Source organism: Zingiber officinale, chromosome 8A (assembly GCF_018446385.1).
Source record: "Zingiber officinale cultivar Zhangliang chromosome 8A, Zo_v1.1, whole genome shotgun sequence".
NCBI classification, from domain to species: domain Eukaryota; kingdom Viridiplantae; phylum Streptophyta; class Magnoliopsida; order Zingiberales; family Zingiberaceae; genus Zingiber; species Zingiber officinale.
The window spans coordinates 125122518-125137727 of NC_056000.1; the positions used below are offsets into that span (position 1 = coordinate 125122518).

The window sequence follows — 15210 nt, forward strand, 5'->3', positions numbered from 1 at the left end:
TTATAATAGTTATGAGCAAATTATGAAACCATAAATACTACACCGCTTATTCATATAATTGACTGACAAAATTAATAATATAATCATATGAGAATAATATATCGAAGGGTAAGGACATAAATTGTGTGATCTCTTTTATTTAGCCATAGTTATTGTGGATTTGACCTAATCCATAGTAGGATTTTTAATTTATTGTCAGTTATATGAATTTTCTTTTATTTCAACAAATTTAAAACAAAGAATGGATGTGGTTAATTACGGACTCAACAAGAGGCGCGTCAGAATATTATTCAATTATCAATAAAAGTATTATTAAAATTAGTTATTTTAATAATATTACTTAAGTAACTCTCTAAAATTTTAAAAATATTTTTAGATAAAATTACTAAAATAATATTAGAGTGAAAAGATAAAGGACTTTGTCTGTATAATTATCCAACTATTTTTATAGTATTATTTAATATTATTTTTATATCTAAATTGATCGAAGGGATTATGGCAGTTACTATTTTATAATTATTATAATACATATTTAATATATTAAAAATTATTCCTACTATAATATGTATAAAATCGTAATTTAATGAATCTATTTAATATTACATTATAAAATAATTAGATAATTATAGACGATTTAATAGTGGAGTGAGATAACTTTTGATAAATAATCAAAGTGGCAAAGTTTTGATGATTTGGATTTTGGAGAAAAAAACAAAGTCCTTTCATTTTTACGTGCTTGCATCAAGATTCACATTTTGAAGATCTGAAAATCTATAAAGATCGCATCCGGCCGAGTCCGGACCCTTCCATCGTTGCGATCTTTCTTTAGGGTTTTATTTTGCTTTCCCGAAAGGTGGCAGTAGGGTTTGGAGGCCCGTCGCTATTCCCAATTCGAGGCGGTCGCCATGGAGTTCGACGAGTACGAGTACCTCGAGAAGACGGTGGAGAATCCTGAGCTCTCCGGAGAGAAGCCGTCAGCCAACGGCGCCGGGGAGAAGGACCGGAAGAAGAGCTCAAAGCACCGCTCGTCTGACGACGCCGACCGCGATTCCGAGCGCCGTTCTAAGCGGTCGAGGTCGGAGGAGAAAAGCAGCCGTGAGCACCGCGATCGGCACCGTGAGAGCGGCTCGTCCCGCCACCGCGACAGGGGTTCACCAGATCGCCGGGACAAGGAGCGGCACAGAGACCGCGACCGGGAACGGGATCGTGAGGGGAGGGAGGCGGAGAGGATCCAAGAGAAGGAGAGGATCAGGGAACGGGAGAAGGAGAAGGAAAAGGAGATGGAAAGGGAAAGGGAAAGGGAAAGGGAGAGAGAAAAAGAAAGAGAAAGGCCGCGGAGGAGCAGTAGCCGTTCAGAGAGGCACAGAGACGAAGAACGGGAGAGATACATAGATAAGAGTAAGGAGAGAGACTACAGAGAAAGAGATCGCGAGTCCAGGTACCGCTTTCTCAGCTTCCTTTCTGTGAAATTTGCAAAGTGTTTTTTTTCATGATTTTAAACACACTTGTTTCTATGGATTCTAGCTACCTCGAGAGCGTTAACATTGTACCATTATTCTCTTGATAATTACACCTAACTCAAGTGTCCCGCTCCCAGTACATTTTTACTCTTAATATGGTCGAATACATTCCTTGACACTGTTGAATGCTGATTTATATCGAAGTGTTTTTTCTATCAATTACATTGTCAATACATATTGCCATTTTGGTCACAGTAGCAAAGCAATTTGAGGACATGCGGGATGCTCCAGTGTTGACTTTTTAATGCTGTGTAGTTTTGCGTGGAGTCTCCTACTATAGTATTTAATGTAGCATTGATTGTTTGTGGAAAAAACAGAATGTCACAAGTTATATAAGAACAGTAACATGGTTAAAAATAGTAAATACAAATTAGAAATTTTCAAATGATATCCTAGGTGGTAGTATCATAGAATGCTTAGACCTATCATCTATCTCAGGAAGGCCATTTTCTAGTGCATTAGTTTCCTTAACATATTGTTATTCATTGAACTACTGTTTGATCAAAAGTCGGTAGTGGATGGCTATTTTTTCTCTGGAATATGCCACATGGCTAAATGCATTAATTTTTATGGACCAGATCAAGTTTGTCAAGAGAGATTTGACCTAGGAACTTTGAAAGACTCAGGTTCAGGCTCCAGTTAGAAGTTAAAAGAATCTCATGTAATTGGAAGTTTTACAAAATTAAAATAGCAAGCTTTAAAATGTCAAAAGTGAATGTAAGTACAATCCATCCAGTTAAGGTTCAAGGTTGTTGGTTTGTTAAGATCACAAAATGATTTGGATCCTGCTTGGTATCTGGATCATTTAAATCAGTTTGGGTTGTAAAAGGCTTGGTTGTTGTTGTTGGTGGGTTGTAAAATCTTAAAGTTCCAATCACAATCCTGATTACAATGGATCAGGTATATCACTAAACCCATGTTCACTCCTTATAGCTGACTACAAGTCATATTGTCTGTCTATATTTATTTGATCAGTTAATTCACTTCTTAGGTTGAGATGTCACCAGTAATTATGATCACTTTTGATCTAGAAGAGGATGTTGATTTTTCCATGAGCTATTGGTGCTATTTTTATGGCAGCGATATAGTAAAATTCATCATTGTAAGATGCCACTGATTGTTAGTTGGTCCAATTATATATATATATTGTTGATATGGATTAAGTTGTATTTTTGTCTATTAAATTCAAGATTAACCTTTTAGATGAGATCCGGACAATGAGTGTGTTCTTACATTATATTCAAGAAATTTCATTCAGTAATATGTATCCTTTGCGTGATATGGAAACATACTTCATCTTGTTATTGTTCAGTGACAGTCAATGTTTGTTACCTATTCCGTTCTCCTGTGTTGTCAATTGTTGCTACATAAATTTCTAGAATACTATAGCTACTGAGCTATTGATCCATATCCTATCCATAAATTTATTCCTTTATACTTAGTGATTTTGTTCTTAACTGTAAGCCTGCGCATTGTTACATACAAGTGGTGTGATAGTCTCAATTGAGCTTGAGTTTCTTATCCTGAGTGGAACCCTAGAAATTATATGAACTTCACCTCTATATTGTCCTGTTTGGCAGTTCAAAGGAAAGATGATTGCATTATTATTTGTTAGGATCCCAAGATAAAACATGAAGAGAAAAGGCATAATCATATTTTTAGTTAACATACAAGCCAGAGTATATGCAGTTCTAAGCAAAAGCTAAAGGCATTTTTGATGGTTAAGATATTAGGAAGGATGTAAGGAGAAACTTGTAAACTTGATTTGTGAAATTCAATTTAGATGGAGGGCCTGAGGTTTGAGGAGGGTCTTTTTCTGAGAATTTAGTAGAACTGTACTTTTTGGTCATATTTAGATCTCTAGATTATAAATCATCAAAAGTTTTTTTTTAAATATGGCTGCATTGGCAGTGTATCCACATTGCATGCAGCGTGGAACCACATTTCCTATTTCATACGTGGTTAGCTGGTCACCAATTTGTGGTTTGGTGCACTAAATGGTCGTGATAAACTAAATCAAAACCACATGTCATGCTACATAAAGACTATGCTTGGTAAATTGATCCCAATGAATTATTTAAGTTCGTATGATTTTTTTATATTGAATTAGCAGTTGCTTAAGGTAATTAATTTATTAGTGTAAAACTGTAAATTTTATATGGATGTATTATGTGGTAAGCATACAGATATTTTGCTATATGTATTGATACTACATGCATTGTTGTTAATATAATTTAATATAAAATTCCAAAATAGGTTTTTTATCCATCACACATCACTTGCAAGTGACACCAGAGGCCTTATCCATTGGGTACCTCAATATGAAAAGGGTGGCAGGAGATACCTCATCACTTCAGCACTCAGATGTGATGGAAATTTATTACCAGTGTCGAGTGTGTAGGGTTATCCTTTTGGGTTTCAGTTGTGTTATGAGTCGAGAAACTTTTTGCTTGCTGAATGATTCACTTGCATAAATTTACATGATCTGGATTGCTTTGATCCCACTAGTTGATTTCTGACTTTATTTTTTAGTTTTTGTGGGATACTGTTTGCATTCTTTAGTTGTAGGTGTTACTTTCCTCCTTGGAGTCTTGGATCACTTCCCAATGGGAAGGACCATAATTAGCTTGAACTATAATAAAATCTGCATTAGTTGCCTAGAACGTTCTACTGCACTTATTGAAGCTTAAATACTACATTTTGGTGTTACTAATTTACATATATTGATTTGTGTCATATCTTCTCTGTAATGAAAGCTCATCTATTGAAATGGCCTAGAATAGTGAAAATGAATCCACCCAGTTAACTTTGTATTTTATGAGGTCTATGCAAATCAATCTTAGTGGCACGATATTAGATTTCCCTTTCATAATTTACCTGGCACCATCCTTGTTGTTGCTTACAGCTTTCCTCTTTCAAACATTCATGTTCCTTTTCTTCCATCTACCTTATTTTAAGAGTTGATATCTCTACCAAAGGTTCTGAAAGTTTGTATGAACTAATAAGATTGGTAAGTTTATCTGCCAATTTGGTTTGTGTGCCTCCTTCATTAGTAGCCACATTGAATAAATGACATGATCCTTGTGATGTTCTACTCAAGATTCATAGTTTATGATTCAATATTCTAAATATCAAACACTAATGCGAACTCGCAGATATGCTAGAGCAAACTCAGATGGTCATCACAAAATGAGCATTGTTGAGGAATTCAGGTCAATAGGATTTAAAGACACATTTTTTTATGAGTTTTTTTAAATTAAATTGTCATGAAAACTGGTTGAATGGGGGTGAGATTTGAAGACCATCAGTGATGTCATATTATGAATTTAGATTTTCTGCATCTCAGAACAAGATAGCTGAAATATATTTGTTCTGTTGCAGAAATGCTGGTGGAGTCTTGGGCTTTTCACAGAAGCATTTCTTCTGATGATTATGCAGGATTTATGTTCTGTTGGCTGCACAAATAGCCTTTTTTTTCTCTTTAATTTTCTTTGCAGGGTATATCATTAAGACATTCTTTGGTTGATGGTTCCAACATACATCAAATTAAGCCTCTTAGACATAGCATGCCCCAGTTTCTGTTTTTTTTAAGGTTAATTTCACGGCCTGCAGCTTCCAAACGTGGCAAAAGTGTTTATCCCTTCACTTATTAAAAAAAACATTTACTAACTTGTGGTTCTTAAATTCTGCTATGCTGTGGACAATGTACTTCTATCACTGAATAATCTTTAATAATCTTGAAGGTTTGCAAACAACAATGCCAAACTTAAATCTTGAATATGATTATGCCATTATGCTATTATTGATCTTGCATCAATGACAGTGACCTATTTTCACTCGTAGATTCATGCTATAATAAAGTTATTTGATTGTCACAGTTATTTGTTCTGAAAAGGAAGGTATTAACATAATGCATGAAATAATATTATGTATGCATGAAATAAATTTGTTTGGCTCCTGCTGATATTAACTGATGTTATACAAGATTATTACAATATTATTTTCTTTCTTTTGTTTTTGTTCAGGATATTTGCTGAACTTCGCAACTTTGCTTGGACAGTATTGTGACATATGACCATGAGAACATGCTTCAGTTACTTTCTTATTGCATTCTTTTCAGCTGCAGACCTCCTATTTACTTCTATGATTTACCTTGTGCCAAATATTGTCCTGGGATACTAGAACTCTTTTATTTTAAAATTTTTATCAGTTGAATTTCATTGAGCCATTATATTGGCTTTTATTTTATACCATCTCAGACTAAATGAATAAGTTGATTATGACCAGCAAGTTGGCAATCACATATTGTTCTTCTTGGCTATTCTGGATACTTGATTTTTCTGCTGTTTCTTTTTACACTAGGCAAGTTATTTTTCTTTTTTCATACAGACATCACCGAGAAAAGAAAGAAGACGGAGCAGCTGAGCCAGAAGCTGATCCTGAACGAGATCAAAGAACCGTATTTGCTTATCAGGTATTTCCTGTCACACGTCTCCTTTCTGTCAAATAAGTATATCTTTGCTCACAACTGTTATGCTGATTGCTTTTACGTGCTTACAGCTTTCTTTGAAGGCAGACGAAAGAGATGTTTATGAATTTTTCTCAAAAGCAGGAAAGGTCAGTATGGAGTTTGTTTAATAATGAGACAAATGATAGTCTATAAATAATTTAATTTATTTTCCTATCCTGCTACTTATGCATCACAAAAATTTTTTTCTGTGCAAAGGGCAGTTTATTGTACTATACGGACTGGCAGTTGATTAACAAAGTAAAAACTAATTTTGCCATAGGTTTTTAGAAGGTTCTCAGATGGGAATAGAGGAAGATTAAAATGGATGAAATGATCCTACTAAATTACAAAAATCTGTTAGTTTGTAGAATATTGTACTTTCTGGATGGGATAGTCAGAATTGGCATACTAAGAAATCACTATTGTCAACTTTCGAAACCACTGTTTTATTTCACATTTTATGTGTTTCTGATGCTGTTCCTTGTCAGAACAGTATGGAAATTCCTAAGAAAAAACATGGTTGAATTTATCAATGGATCTCATGATAGATGTGCATGATATTAAACTGTGTTGATTTGGGTAGTTCAACACTGAATAAATATTTCAAAATCCTAAAGTGGAAAATGAAAAGTCGATCAGTTTTGTGTTATTTGTTTTGCAATTTGTTTTTTACTTCTCTACTGCCTTGTTAATTACTATTTGAGTTATTTCTTACATTTTTCTTCATATTGGCCTTTTAAATTTTAGTTTAATGAAATCCTTTTATATAGAACCAAACATTTAGATTTGGTAAGATTCTTTTCTTACTTTATTTTATTGTGCAAGGAAAACTTCTTTTACAACAGTTAGGTAGGCTTAACAGTTGTGCTAAATCAAGAATCTACATTAGAAATTTGGATATCTCACGATGTTTCTCATAATGGATTTTTGTTTATCCAGGTGCGTGATGTTCGCCTGATAATGGATCGGAATTCTAGACGTTCTAAAGGAGTTGGGTAAGCTTCCTGCTTTCGATATCTGTCTCTCACAAACATTTTTTTCAGAAAGTTGAGAAGTGGAAGCATGCGCTGAATTGTATTACCCACCTAGGTTTTGACTAAATGCTATAGTTTACCTACACCATACAGATATTGCTTTTATATCTTTTTAACTGTTCAATTTCATTGTTGATTTAGTTGTCTGAATATTGTGCTCATTATATATTGCTTTTAAGGTTTATTTTCCATGATAAAAAGATCCTATTTTAAATTCCAGGTACATTGAGTTCTATGATGTAATGTCAGTCCCAATGGCGATAGCTCTTTCAGGCCAACTTCTCCTTGGTCAGCCAGTTATGGTGAAACCCTCAGAGGCTGAGAAAAACTTGGTTCAGTCAAACACAACTGCAGGAGGAACAGGGCTAACTGGACCAAATTCAGGTGCTGCTAGACGGTTATATGTTGGTAATCTTCATTTGAACATAACCGAGCCTCAACTTCGCCAGGTTCTACTTCTAATTATTTGACATCCAACTTTATTTAGGCTTATTTATTTCTTGGCTGGAATGCTTAGATTCAGATTTCCAATTTGCTTGCCTACTGGACCAAATACATTTCATGTTTCACTTTTGATTATGAGTGCTGTTTGGCCTTTGCTATATTGCTTGCATTGCAGATCTTCCAAAATTCAGAAAATATTTTTTTTGCTCTTGTATCGTCTGTCTAAATAGTCTACATTTAAAAACATATCGGAGTTTCGGCTATGAAAACATATGAAAACATATCGTGTTTAATTGCAATTCTGTTTGGCAAAGATATGAATAGAAATCTTGCCACTGGGTTATAGTTTCAGCTATGGAGACTCACTACTATGGTTTAAAATCTCGACCCATATCGGAGTTTCGGTCTTATCATGTCGTACCGATATAGTTTCAGTATTTTTAAAATATAAAATATATTAATTAAAAATAAAATTTTTAATCTAAATATTAAAAAAATTAAAAATAAGGGATCTCGGTGCCTCCATGTGATAAATAAATAAAAAAAATATATTATATATTTTTGGAATTAAAGCCAATATATATATATATATATGGTTTGATTAAGCCTCTTTAAATTATCTTATTTATAGTTAGGAGTGGATTGAAATTATTTATTTAAGTTTAATTATTAACCTAAGTTTTCTGCATCCCACCTGCGTGCCTGTGGGCGTCCCGATTGCTACCCTGAGGAGGCCTTTGTAGGATCGTGGTGCCTTTGCAACTCTGCACTGACCCCACGGGGTCGCGGAAGCCCCTGCGATCTCCGCGAGTCACGGCGGGGATGCCCATTGGCACGCAGTCGCGTGCCAATGTCGGGCGGTGGACAGAATGACAAATTTTGCAAATTTTAAACCATGTTCACTACCTCAATAGAAATTGGAATCATGCCATCTATTCTTCCGGATCACATTGACTTGTTGGAACAAAACCAAAGGCATATATTTTTCTACAATGAAGGCTGTTTTGGCATCTATTCTTCCCACATCTATCATGATTGCTGATGATCAGAACTGCATAGGTCTGACATCTGATTAGTTCCATGTAGTATGATTATCCTGCAGTCACAATGCTGACTGGGACTTGGTGCTCGGTTTGCCCAACACAAGTCATTATAACCCATTTGATTAAATTGGATTCACAAATTGGAGATGGGTATTCAAATTGAAATTTAAAGGCAGAGTAGAATTTTTACATTTTTGGCCTGTTTCTACCTGATTCATGCATTCACCTTTGCATTTGTTTGGTAATTGATAATCTTCTGCCCCAATATTCAGCTTGTCTAAGTCAGCCATCCAATTCATCTGTATGCCTTTCTCCAATTCTCTGTCTGTATCTGTCTAAATATTTAGATTTACACTTGAATCTTGTAGTAACTGCACCGAGTACTCACTCCTCCTTTCATAGTAGCACTTACACAAGTTTCAATTTCCCTTTTCATCTTTGCCACATTTTCTTTAGAGGTTACTCAAAGCATAGTTATCTGATCCTCTCTCCGCCGTGTGCTGATCTAAATTGGCTTCTTATATTTTGCCTCAATTTGCTGAAGGTTTTGGCCATAGATGTTAAATGGGTAGATATTGTCTGAGATAGAACTGGCCAGAATCAATCTGTCTTTGAGATAAGTAGTTGATCTAGTTTAGTTCTGATAGATCCAACTGCAAACTATTGTACGTCTGGTTGATTGTCTTTTTTTCTATTGTTTTCTTCTATATCTCCTGTTAACTTATTTCTCAGAGAATAGAGTACATGTAGGTTGTGTAGGTCATATTTGCAGGAATAAGGCAACCTAGAAACTAGGCTGGATTGCTATATATAGATGCTATAACTATCAGACAATTTGATCTTCACTTGATGACTTTTGGATTCTATGTTTAGGTCTTTGAACCATTTGGACAAGTTGAGCTAGTTCAATTGCCCCTTGATCCGCTTACCGGGCTTTGCAAAGGCTATGGTTTTATACAGGTGAAGACTGTATTAAGATTTTCTTGGCTGATTGCTATGGCTATAACTAAAATCTGATCTTATTTACTTTTAGTTTGCTCGTCTTGAAGATGCTAGAGCTGCACAGAGTTTAAATGGGCAATTAGAAATTGCTGGCAGGACAATAAAGGTTATTATTATTATTATTATTATTATTATTATTATTATTATTATTTCAGTTTCTTATATATTCATGACTTGGAGTTGATGATGTGATTCACATTTTTTTTGTTATTTGTCAATTTTCACCTAGGTTTCAGCTGTGACGGATCAAACTGGAGTTCAAGATACTGGGACAAATGCTGCTGATCTTGATGATGATGAAGGCGGAGGCTTGGTTTGCATCTGCTTCTTTATTATTGCATTTAATAATTTCTTGCAGTAACATGTGATAAGTTATTATTAGGCATGCTACTTTTACTGGAAATAAGTGTGTTGTCATCTTTCTAGTGTTTTGATATGCCATATTTTGTTGCAGATTGTGCTAAGAAGCATGATCCTTGTTATTTTTTCTGCTTGAAGTTTATCCTACTAGCACACTGTTGTAATTTTTGGTGCTAGGGAGCTCCATGCTCAGTTCCAAATGGACAAGTATGGTGATCCATGGCGTGCTTATTTCTCAGGTAGCTAATATTTTTGGTATTGGTTGGGCTCCATCCCATTTCAACATAAAATGAAACGACATTTATACCTGAGTCATATGGGCACATAGACAAGTGCTGTGTTATATGGGCACATAAACAAGTGCTGTGCATAGATCGAGGGGTTCCTCCTCCAAAGGTGCTACCCTTTTTGGGATGGATTGTGTTCTGCCCTGACTTCAACAGCAATATTTCGATAGGTGGCTTTTTTGTTGAGATTCTAGTTGCAATAATTTCTAACTACTGCTTGAATGAGGCAATTAGAAGTACCATATAAAATGGCAGAATTGAAAATGAGATTGATTTTTAGATTTTTCCATGGCAAACCTACAATTTGCCTCTTGGCAAAAGGCACGAAAGATAGTATGGCTGCAACAAGTTTGTGTAGTTTCATATATAGTTGTGCATATGGATGCATATTTCTATAATTTTCAATTTGTTCACTTAGATTAATATTAATGTGTGAGGTTAATAGAAAAACATATTTTTTTTCCATTAGCAATTAGGTGTAGCTCAAATAGACATGGCTAAATGAGAGAAAATAAGTTGAAATTATTGTATATGTTTAAATGTGGCCATTAGATATAATAATTGAATGAGTTAAGATCAATTGGAGTGGACATGATTCCAAAGAAAATTTTAGTTGATGCAATGTATGACTAAATTGATTTAAATTTTATAATGATATATCAAGCTAAATGGTGGAATATTCATGTATTCGAACCCAAATGTTGGGACATTCAAGGCTTTTGATAAAGAGTCTGATGGTGTTCAAATAGTCCAATCTAATTGTTAGTTTTTACTAGCTTAATCATTTTAGGATTTAAAATGCAATCATGCATGATTTTTTGTGTGCGCTATGTTTAGTTGCAAAATTTCCTGGATTTCATTAAGTCAATTCATCTTTTTATCTAAGAAGCTACTATTGATTCACTTCACTGGGAGAGGAACTTTCTATTTTCTTGGATAATCAGGAGTGTAGTGCTGCAATAGGAAATTTGTATTTTCTTGATGGATGAAATAACTCAAACTAAGTTTATGAGTGCCATGACATCATTGTGCCAACTGATTGGAATTTCATGGTTAAAACAGCTTGGTTGAATTTTTTGACCGACTTTTTCTGACATTTGTACATAGAATACAAGTTCATTATCAAACAAAATTTGAGGTTTATAGCGCAAATTCTCATGGAATTTATGCATCAACCAGATTCAATCTTTCTATGGAGATTAATTCAGCAAATCCATGATTTCTTGAACTTTGATACCTTACCCATGAATTGTCCTCTCTCTTTTCTACCTTCTCTTTTACTTATTTATTTATTGACTATAATTTTTTTATATGAACTTGATTTATATTGCCATTTGAATATAATAGTTGGTTTGATGTTGACCATTTTTGCCATGTGACATCAAATCCATGATTTCTGACTTTTGCTTGTTACACATATTTGCAGTCTCTCAATGCTAGTTCCAGAGCACTTTTGATGCAGAAATTGGCAGGCACTGCTGGCAGGTATTGTTCTAGCGAACTGATCTCTATTATTAAATGTGTGATCTTGTATAGTTAATTATTTGGTTTTGGCACATGCTATAGAGAAAATTGTGTTTGGTTCAAAGAATGGAACTGATGTGGAATAAAATAACTCTTCCTAGGGAATGGAATTGACTAGGAATATAATAGGAATGTGTGTTCTTTGGTTTGATTCATAGAATGAATAGATGTTTCATTTAAATCCTACTGCTTGGCTTGTTAAAAGTTGTAAATATATAGACCGAATATTCTTGACAATAATAAAGTACATCCTATCTGGCTTGTCTAGCTTGCAAGATCTGCCTTCTTTGGATGATAAATTGTGTACAAATTTTGTTTTTGTTCTTATGATCATCTGCAGTATTCCTGGAACTCTTGCTGCTCCTGCTGCCAATCCTGGCCTTCTCACTCCAGCTGCATCAATTCTGGGTCCTTCTATGATTCCTTCAATTCTACAGCCTTCTGTACCTCCATTTGTAGGCCTTCCAACTTCAGGTCTGCCAGTTGCTTCAACAGCTGCAGCTCCTCCTCTACATACTGCTGGGGTCCCTAGTGAATGTTTACTGCTGAAGAATATGTTTGATCCTACTGTGGAGGTTAGTTTGCTGGATTTTATTAATTTCCTTTTCTCTGTTATCTGATGTGACTTCTTGATATGTATTTCTGTCATTAATAACTATGCTGGTGTGATTAACTGTTTTTGTTTTAAATTTTCTTTACAGAGTGAACCAGATTTTGATTTAGACATTAAGGAGGATGTGCATGATGAATGCTCCAAGTTTGGAACAGTAAAGCACATTTACGTGGACAAGTTAGTTCTCAATGATATTGCACTATCATAACTTTCAATTTCTTTGTCCAGTTAAATTTCTAGCTTGGGGTGTTATTTTTGCTTGTTAATATCATTAGAATTGATCCAAGTTGCTACTAAGTTTGGTATGTTATAGAACTTCCAAGTTTCTAGATTAGATTAATCTTGTTCTATTTCAACAGCAGGATTTAGATCAGATTGACTTGACTTGGAATAATTGTAGGATCAGGTTCTTGCTGGGTTAAGCTCTCATGAACAATTTCAGATTTATAGGGATGCTGATTACGGATGAGTTAGCTTCAATCTAATATAGAGCGATGAAATAGTGAAATGATAAACTGAATCATCTCCTTTTTTATATCCTGATTAAAATATCTCAATTAATACATCAGACTCCTTTTTATGTGGAGAAACATATGCCTAAGACTTCTGTCAATTGATTTTGTACTACCATTTTTCTCAATTTATCTTACTAGTGTTCCGCATGGTTCCTGGTCAAAAGAGAGTAAATGAAACTTTTTTTTTTATTTCTTGTTTGTACATTCTCATATGCATGTTATGAAAAGCTGTTAACCAAGATTTTTCTTTATGTTATTGTAAATCGAATGAATATCTATTAATTAGTAAACAAGCTATTGAAATTTGCCATCTGTTAATTGGTATCTGTTACTAGTTTATATTTTATAATACACTTTTCCTCTCCTTGTTAATTAGTAAACAAGCTTATTGAATTTGCTCATCCAACAAGACACTCTTTCTCTCCTTTGTCAGAATCACATTGCAAATCTTGTGTACACTTCAGATACAGGGTAAAACACTATATATAGCCAATATGTAGACTAAATGGGCCAATATGTAGCCAAGCACCATGTGTGCTGCATATGCTATTGAGTTTCATTCTGTAGATGAAAAAAATCTAATGAATTAAGTCAAATGCAACCAAACTAAAGGTGGCTTGACCAAATAAGAGTTTCCAGCCTTAGTCTATGGTTTGAAGTGTGCAATATACAGTTGCTCAACCATATGGCATCGGCATACGTTTGAGGCTTTGAGATCTTGGTCACTTTGTTCTTAATCTTATACTACTACTAGCAACAATTATTATTCTGTTATTTTATTCGATCAAATTCAAATGTTAGATCTATTGTACAATGGCTGTTTCTGTTTTTTCCATTGACCTTTAGGTGGTGATCTAGACCATCATAATTTCTGTTATTTAGCGTTATTTTGAGCTTAACTTTGATGTGTACCTGTCAAACAGAAATAGTGCTGGGTATGTATATCTCCACTTTGAGGATGTAACCTCATCCATGAAAGCACAGAACGCACTTCATGGGAGGTGGTTTGCTGGAAAGATGATCACTGCAACTTACATGGTAATCGACACTCTTCTTATTTGTAGTGTCAATTGGTCGATGCTAACTGACTAATTATGAATCCAGGCCCCCCAGCAGTATATGGCAAAATTTCCAAATGCTAGCTGAGATCATATCAAAAGGAGACAGAATAGCTAGTAGGGCAAGTGTTGTAGATGGTCTAGTTTTTTTATCGTCTGTTCCGAGCAATCATTATTTTTTTTTCCCTGCAGCATGGAAGGAAGTTTCGTGGTTCATTAGACAAACTCAGGTGCTCCAATTTCTAGTTGAAAGATGTTTTGTCTTTTGAAGCTCTCGGTATCATAGAATTTTTCATTTTTCTCCACATTATTGAACACTTTCTAAGAGCCTGATACCATAACCTTGGGACTTTTTTTTATGTATAATCTTCCTTCGCTCGTCGAGTACTGAGTTTATCATCCCGGGGTGCCTAGGGTTCCTGAGCGAGTCATTTGCAACTACTGTAATCTTGATTGTTGTACTGATGAAATGATTAGTGGATTAATTATCTTGGATGTATGCATTGATGAACTAATTGTTAGTGGTAGAAACTTTGTTGAATTTACTACTTTCTAGTTCTTCGATTTGTGCTTAAATGTGTTTCAAAATCAATTTACTTGTTTTATCTATTTTTTTTTGTCGTCTTATATAGGTTAAAACAAGGGAAAATTTACCTGCACTCTTCAATCATAACATAAATTTTAAGTGCAAGTCTCTAAATTCTAATATTTTTATTTCCACACTAATTAAATATAATAGGTAATAATTTATCTAATTGTTTTTATATTTTTTAAGGTATAAAAGGGTTATAATTTTTTTTAATTTAGCATATTAAATTAGAATTTAATATATTTTTTTTTATCATATTATTTTTTTCGTCTTAATTGAAAAGAAAAAATAGTAAAATTTTTAAAGTGATATTCAATTGGATGAAAAATATATTAAATTTTTTTAAAATATTATTGAATTTAAGAAAAATTATATTAAATAAAAAAAATTATGTTTAGTTTGATATAATATATATTTGATTTTAGTTTAAAGTGTATTTATTTTTGGATTTTTGTTGAATTGAGGAGAAATTATATTAAGTGGAAAAAAAATGTGTTTAATTTAATAGAAAATATATTTGATTTTAATTTAAAATATTAAATTTTAGAGGAATGAGGAGCAATTAGGTGGATGAGGAAGTTAAAATAAATAAAATTTTACATGCGGAAATAAAATATTTTTGGATATAAAGTCTACATGCAAAATTAAATGTGTGGAAACAAAATTTTGAAGGGATAGGGTTGTTTCTAGCGGTAAACTTTTTAAAATAAG

The 15210-nt window shown here is 33.9% G+C and overlaps 2 protein-coding genes across 7 annotated transcripts in view; both read left to right on the forward strand.

The window, feature by feature from the left end:
- Positions 1-809: 809 nt before the first annotated feature.
- On the forward strand, positions 810-14409 carry LOC122010121 (RNA-binding protein 39-like). Of its 5 annotated transcripts, none has more exons than XM_042566526.1 (15): positions 810-1438; positions 4676-4732; positions 5910-5994; positions 6081-6137; positions 6970-7025; positions 7285-7513; positions 9425-9511; positions 9585-9659; positions 9783-9866; positions 11627-11685; positions 12065-12299; positions 12426-12514; positions 13776-13890; positions 13957-14032; positions 14103-14409. In XM_042566526.1, the coding sequence occupies exons 1-14, from the start codon at positions 906-908 to the stop codon at positions 13996-13998; spliced, it is 1803 nt and encodes a 600-aa protein (XP_042422460.1). In that variant the 5' UTR covers positions 810-905; the 3' UTR covers positions 13999-14032; positions 14103-14409. The 5 variants fall into 5 exon arrangements, with proteins under 5 accessions (XP_042422460.1, XP_042422461.1, XP_042422462.1 ...); XM_042566527.1 differs by having other exon boundaries at positions 13957-14027; XM_042566530.1 differs by lacking the exons at positions 810-1438; positions 4676-4732 and adding exons at positions 5009-5112; positions 5546-5613.
- Positions 4981-15210, forward strand: part of LOC122010122 (RNA-binding protein 39-like) — a 51543-nt gene continuing 41313 nt past the window's right edge. For both annotated transcript variants that reach the window (XM_042566531.1, XM_042566532.1), the window contains exon 1: positions 4981-5112. In XM_042566531.1, the coding sequence (XP_042422465.1) occupies positions 5087-5112 (26 nt within the window). In that variant the 5' untranslated portion in view covers positions 4981-5086. The remainder of the gene's footprint in view (positions 5113-15210) is intronic.

Excerpts from the sequence above, each read along its gene's own strand:
- LOC122010121 (XM_042566526.1), top strand. The coding sequence starts at position 906 with ATGGAGTTCGACGAGTACGAGTACCTCGAGAAGACGGTGGAGAATCCT. Across the intron at positions 1,439-4,675 it reads GAAAGAGATCGCGAGTCCAG|ATATGCTAGAGCAAACTCAG; the intron begins GTACCGCTTTCT and ends GCGAACTCGCAG. Across the intron at positions 9,660-9,782 it reads TTGCTGGCAGGACAATAAAG|GTTTCAGCTGTGACGGATCA; the intron begins GTTATTATTATT and ends ATTTTCACCTAG.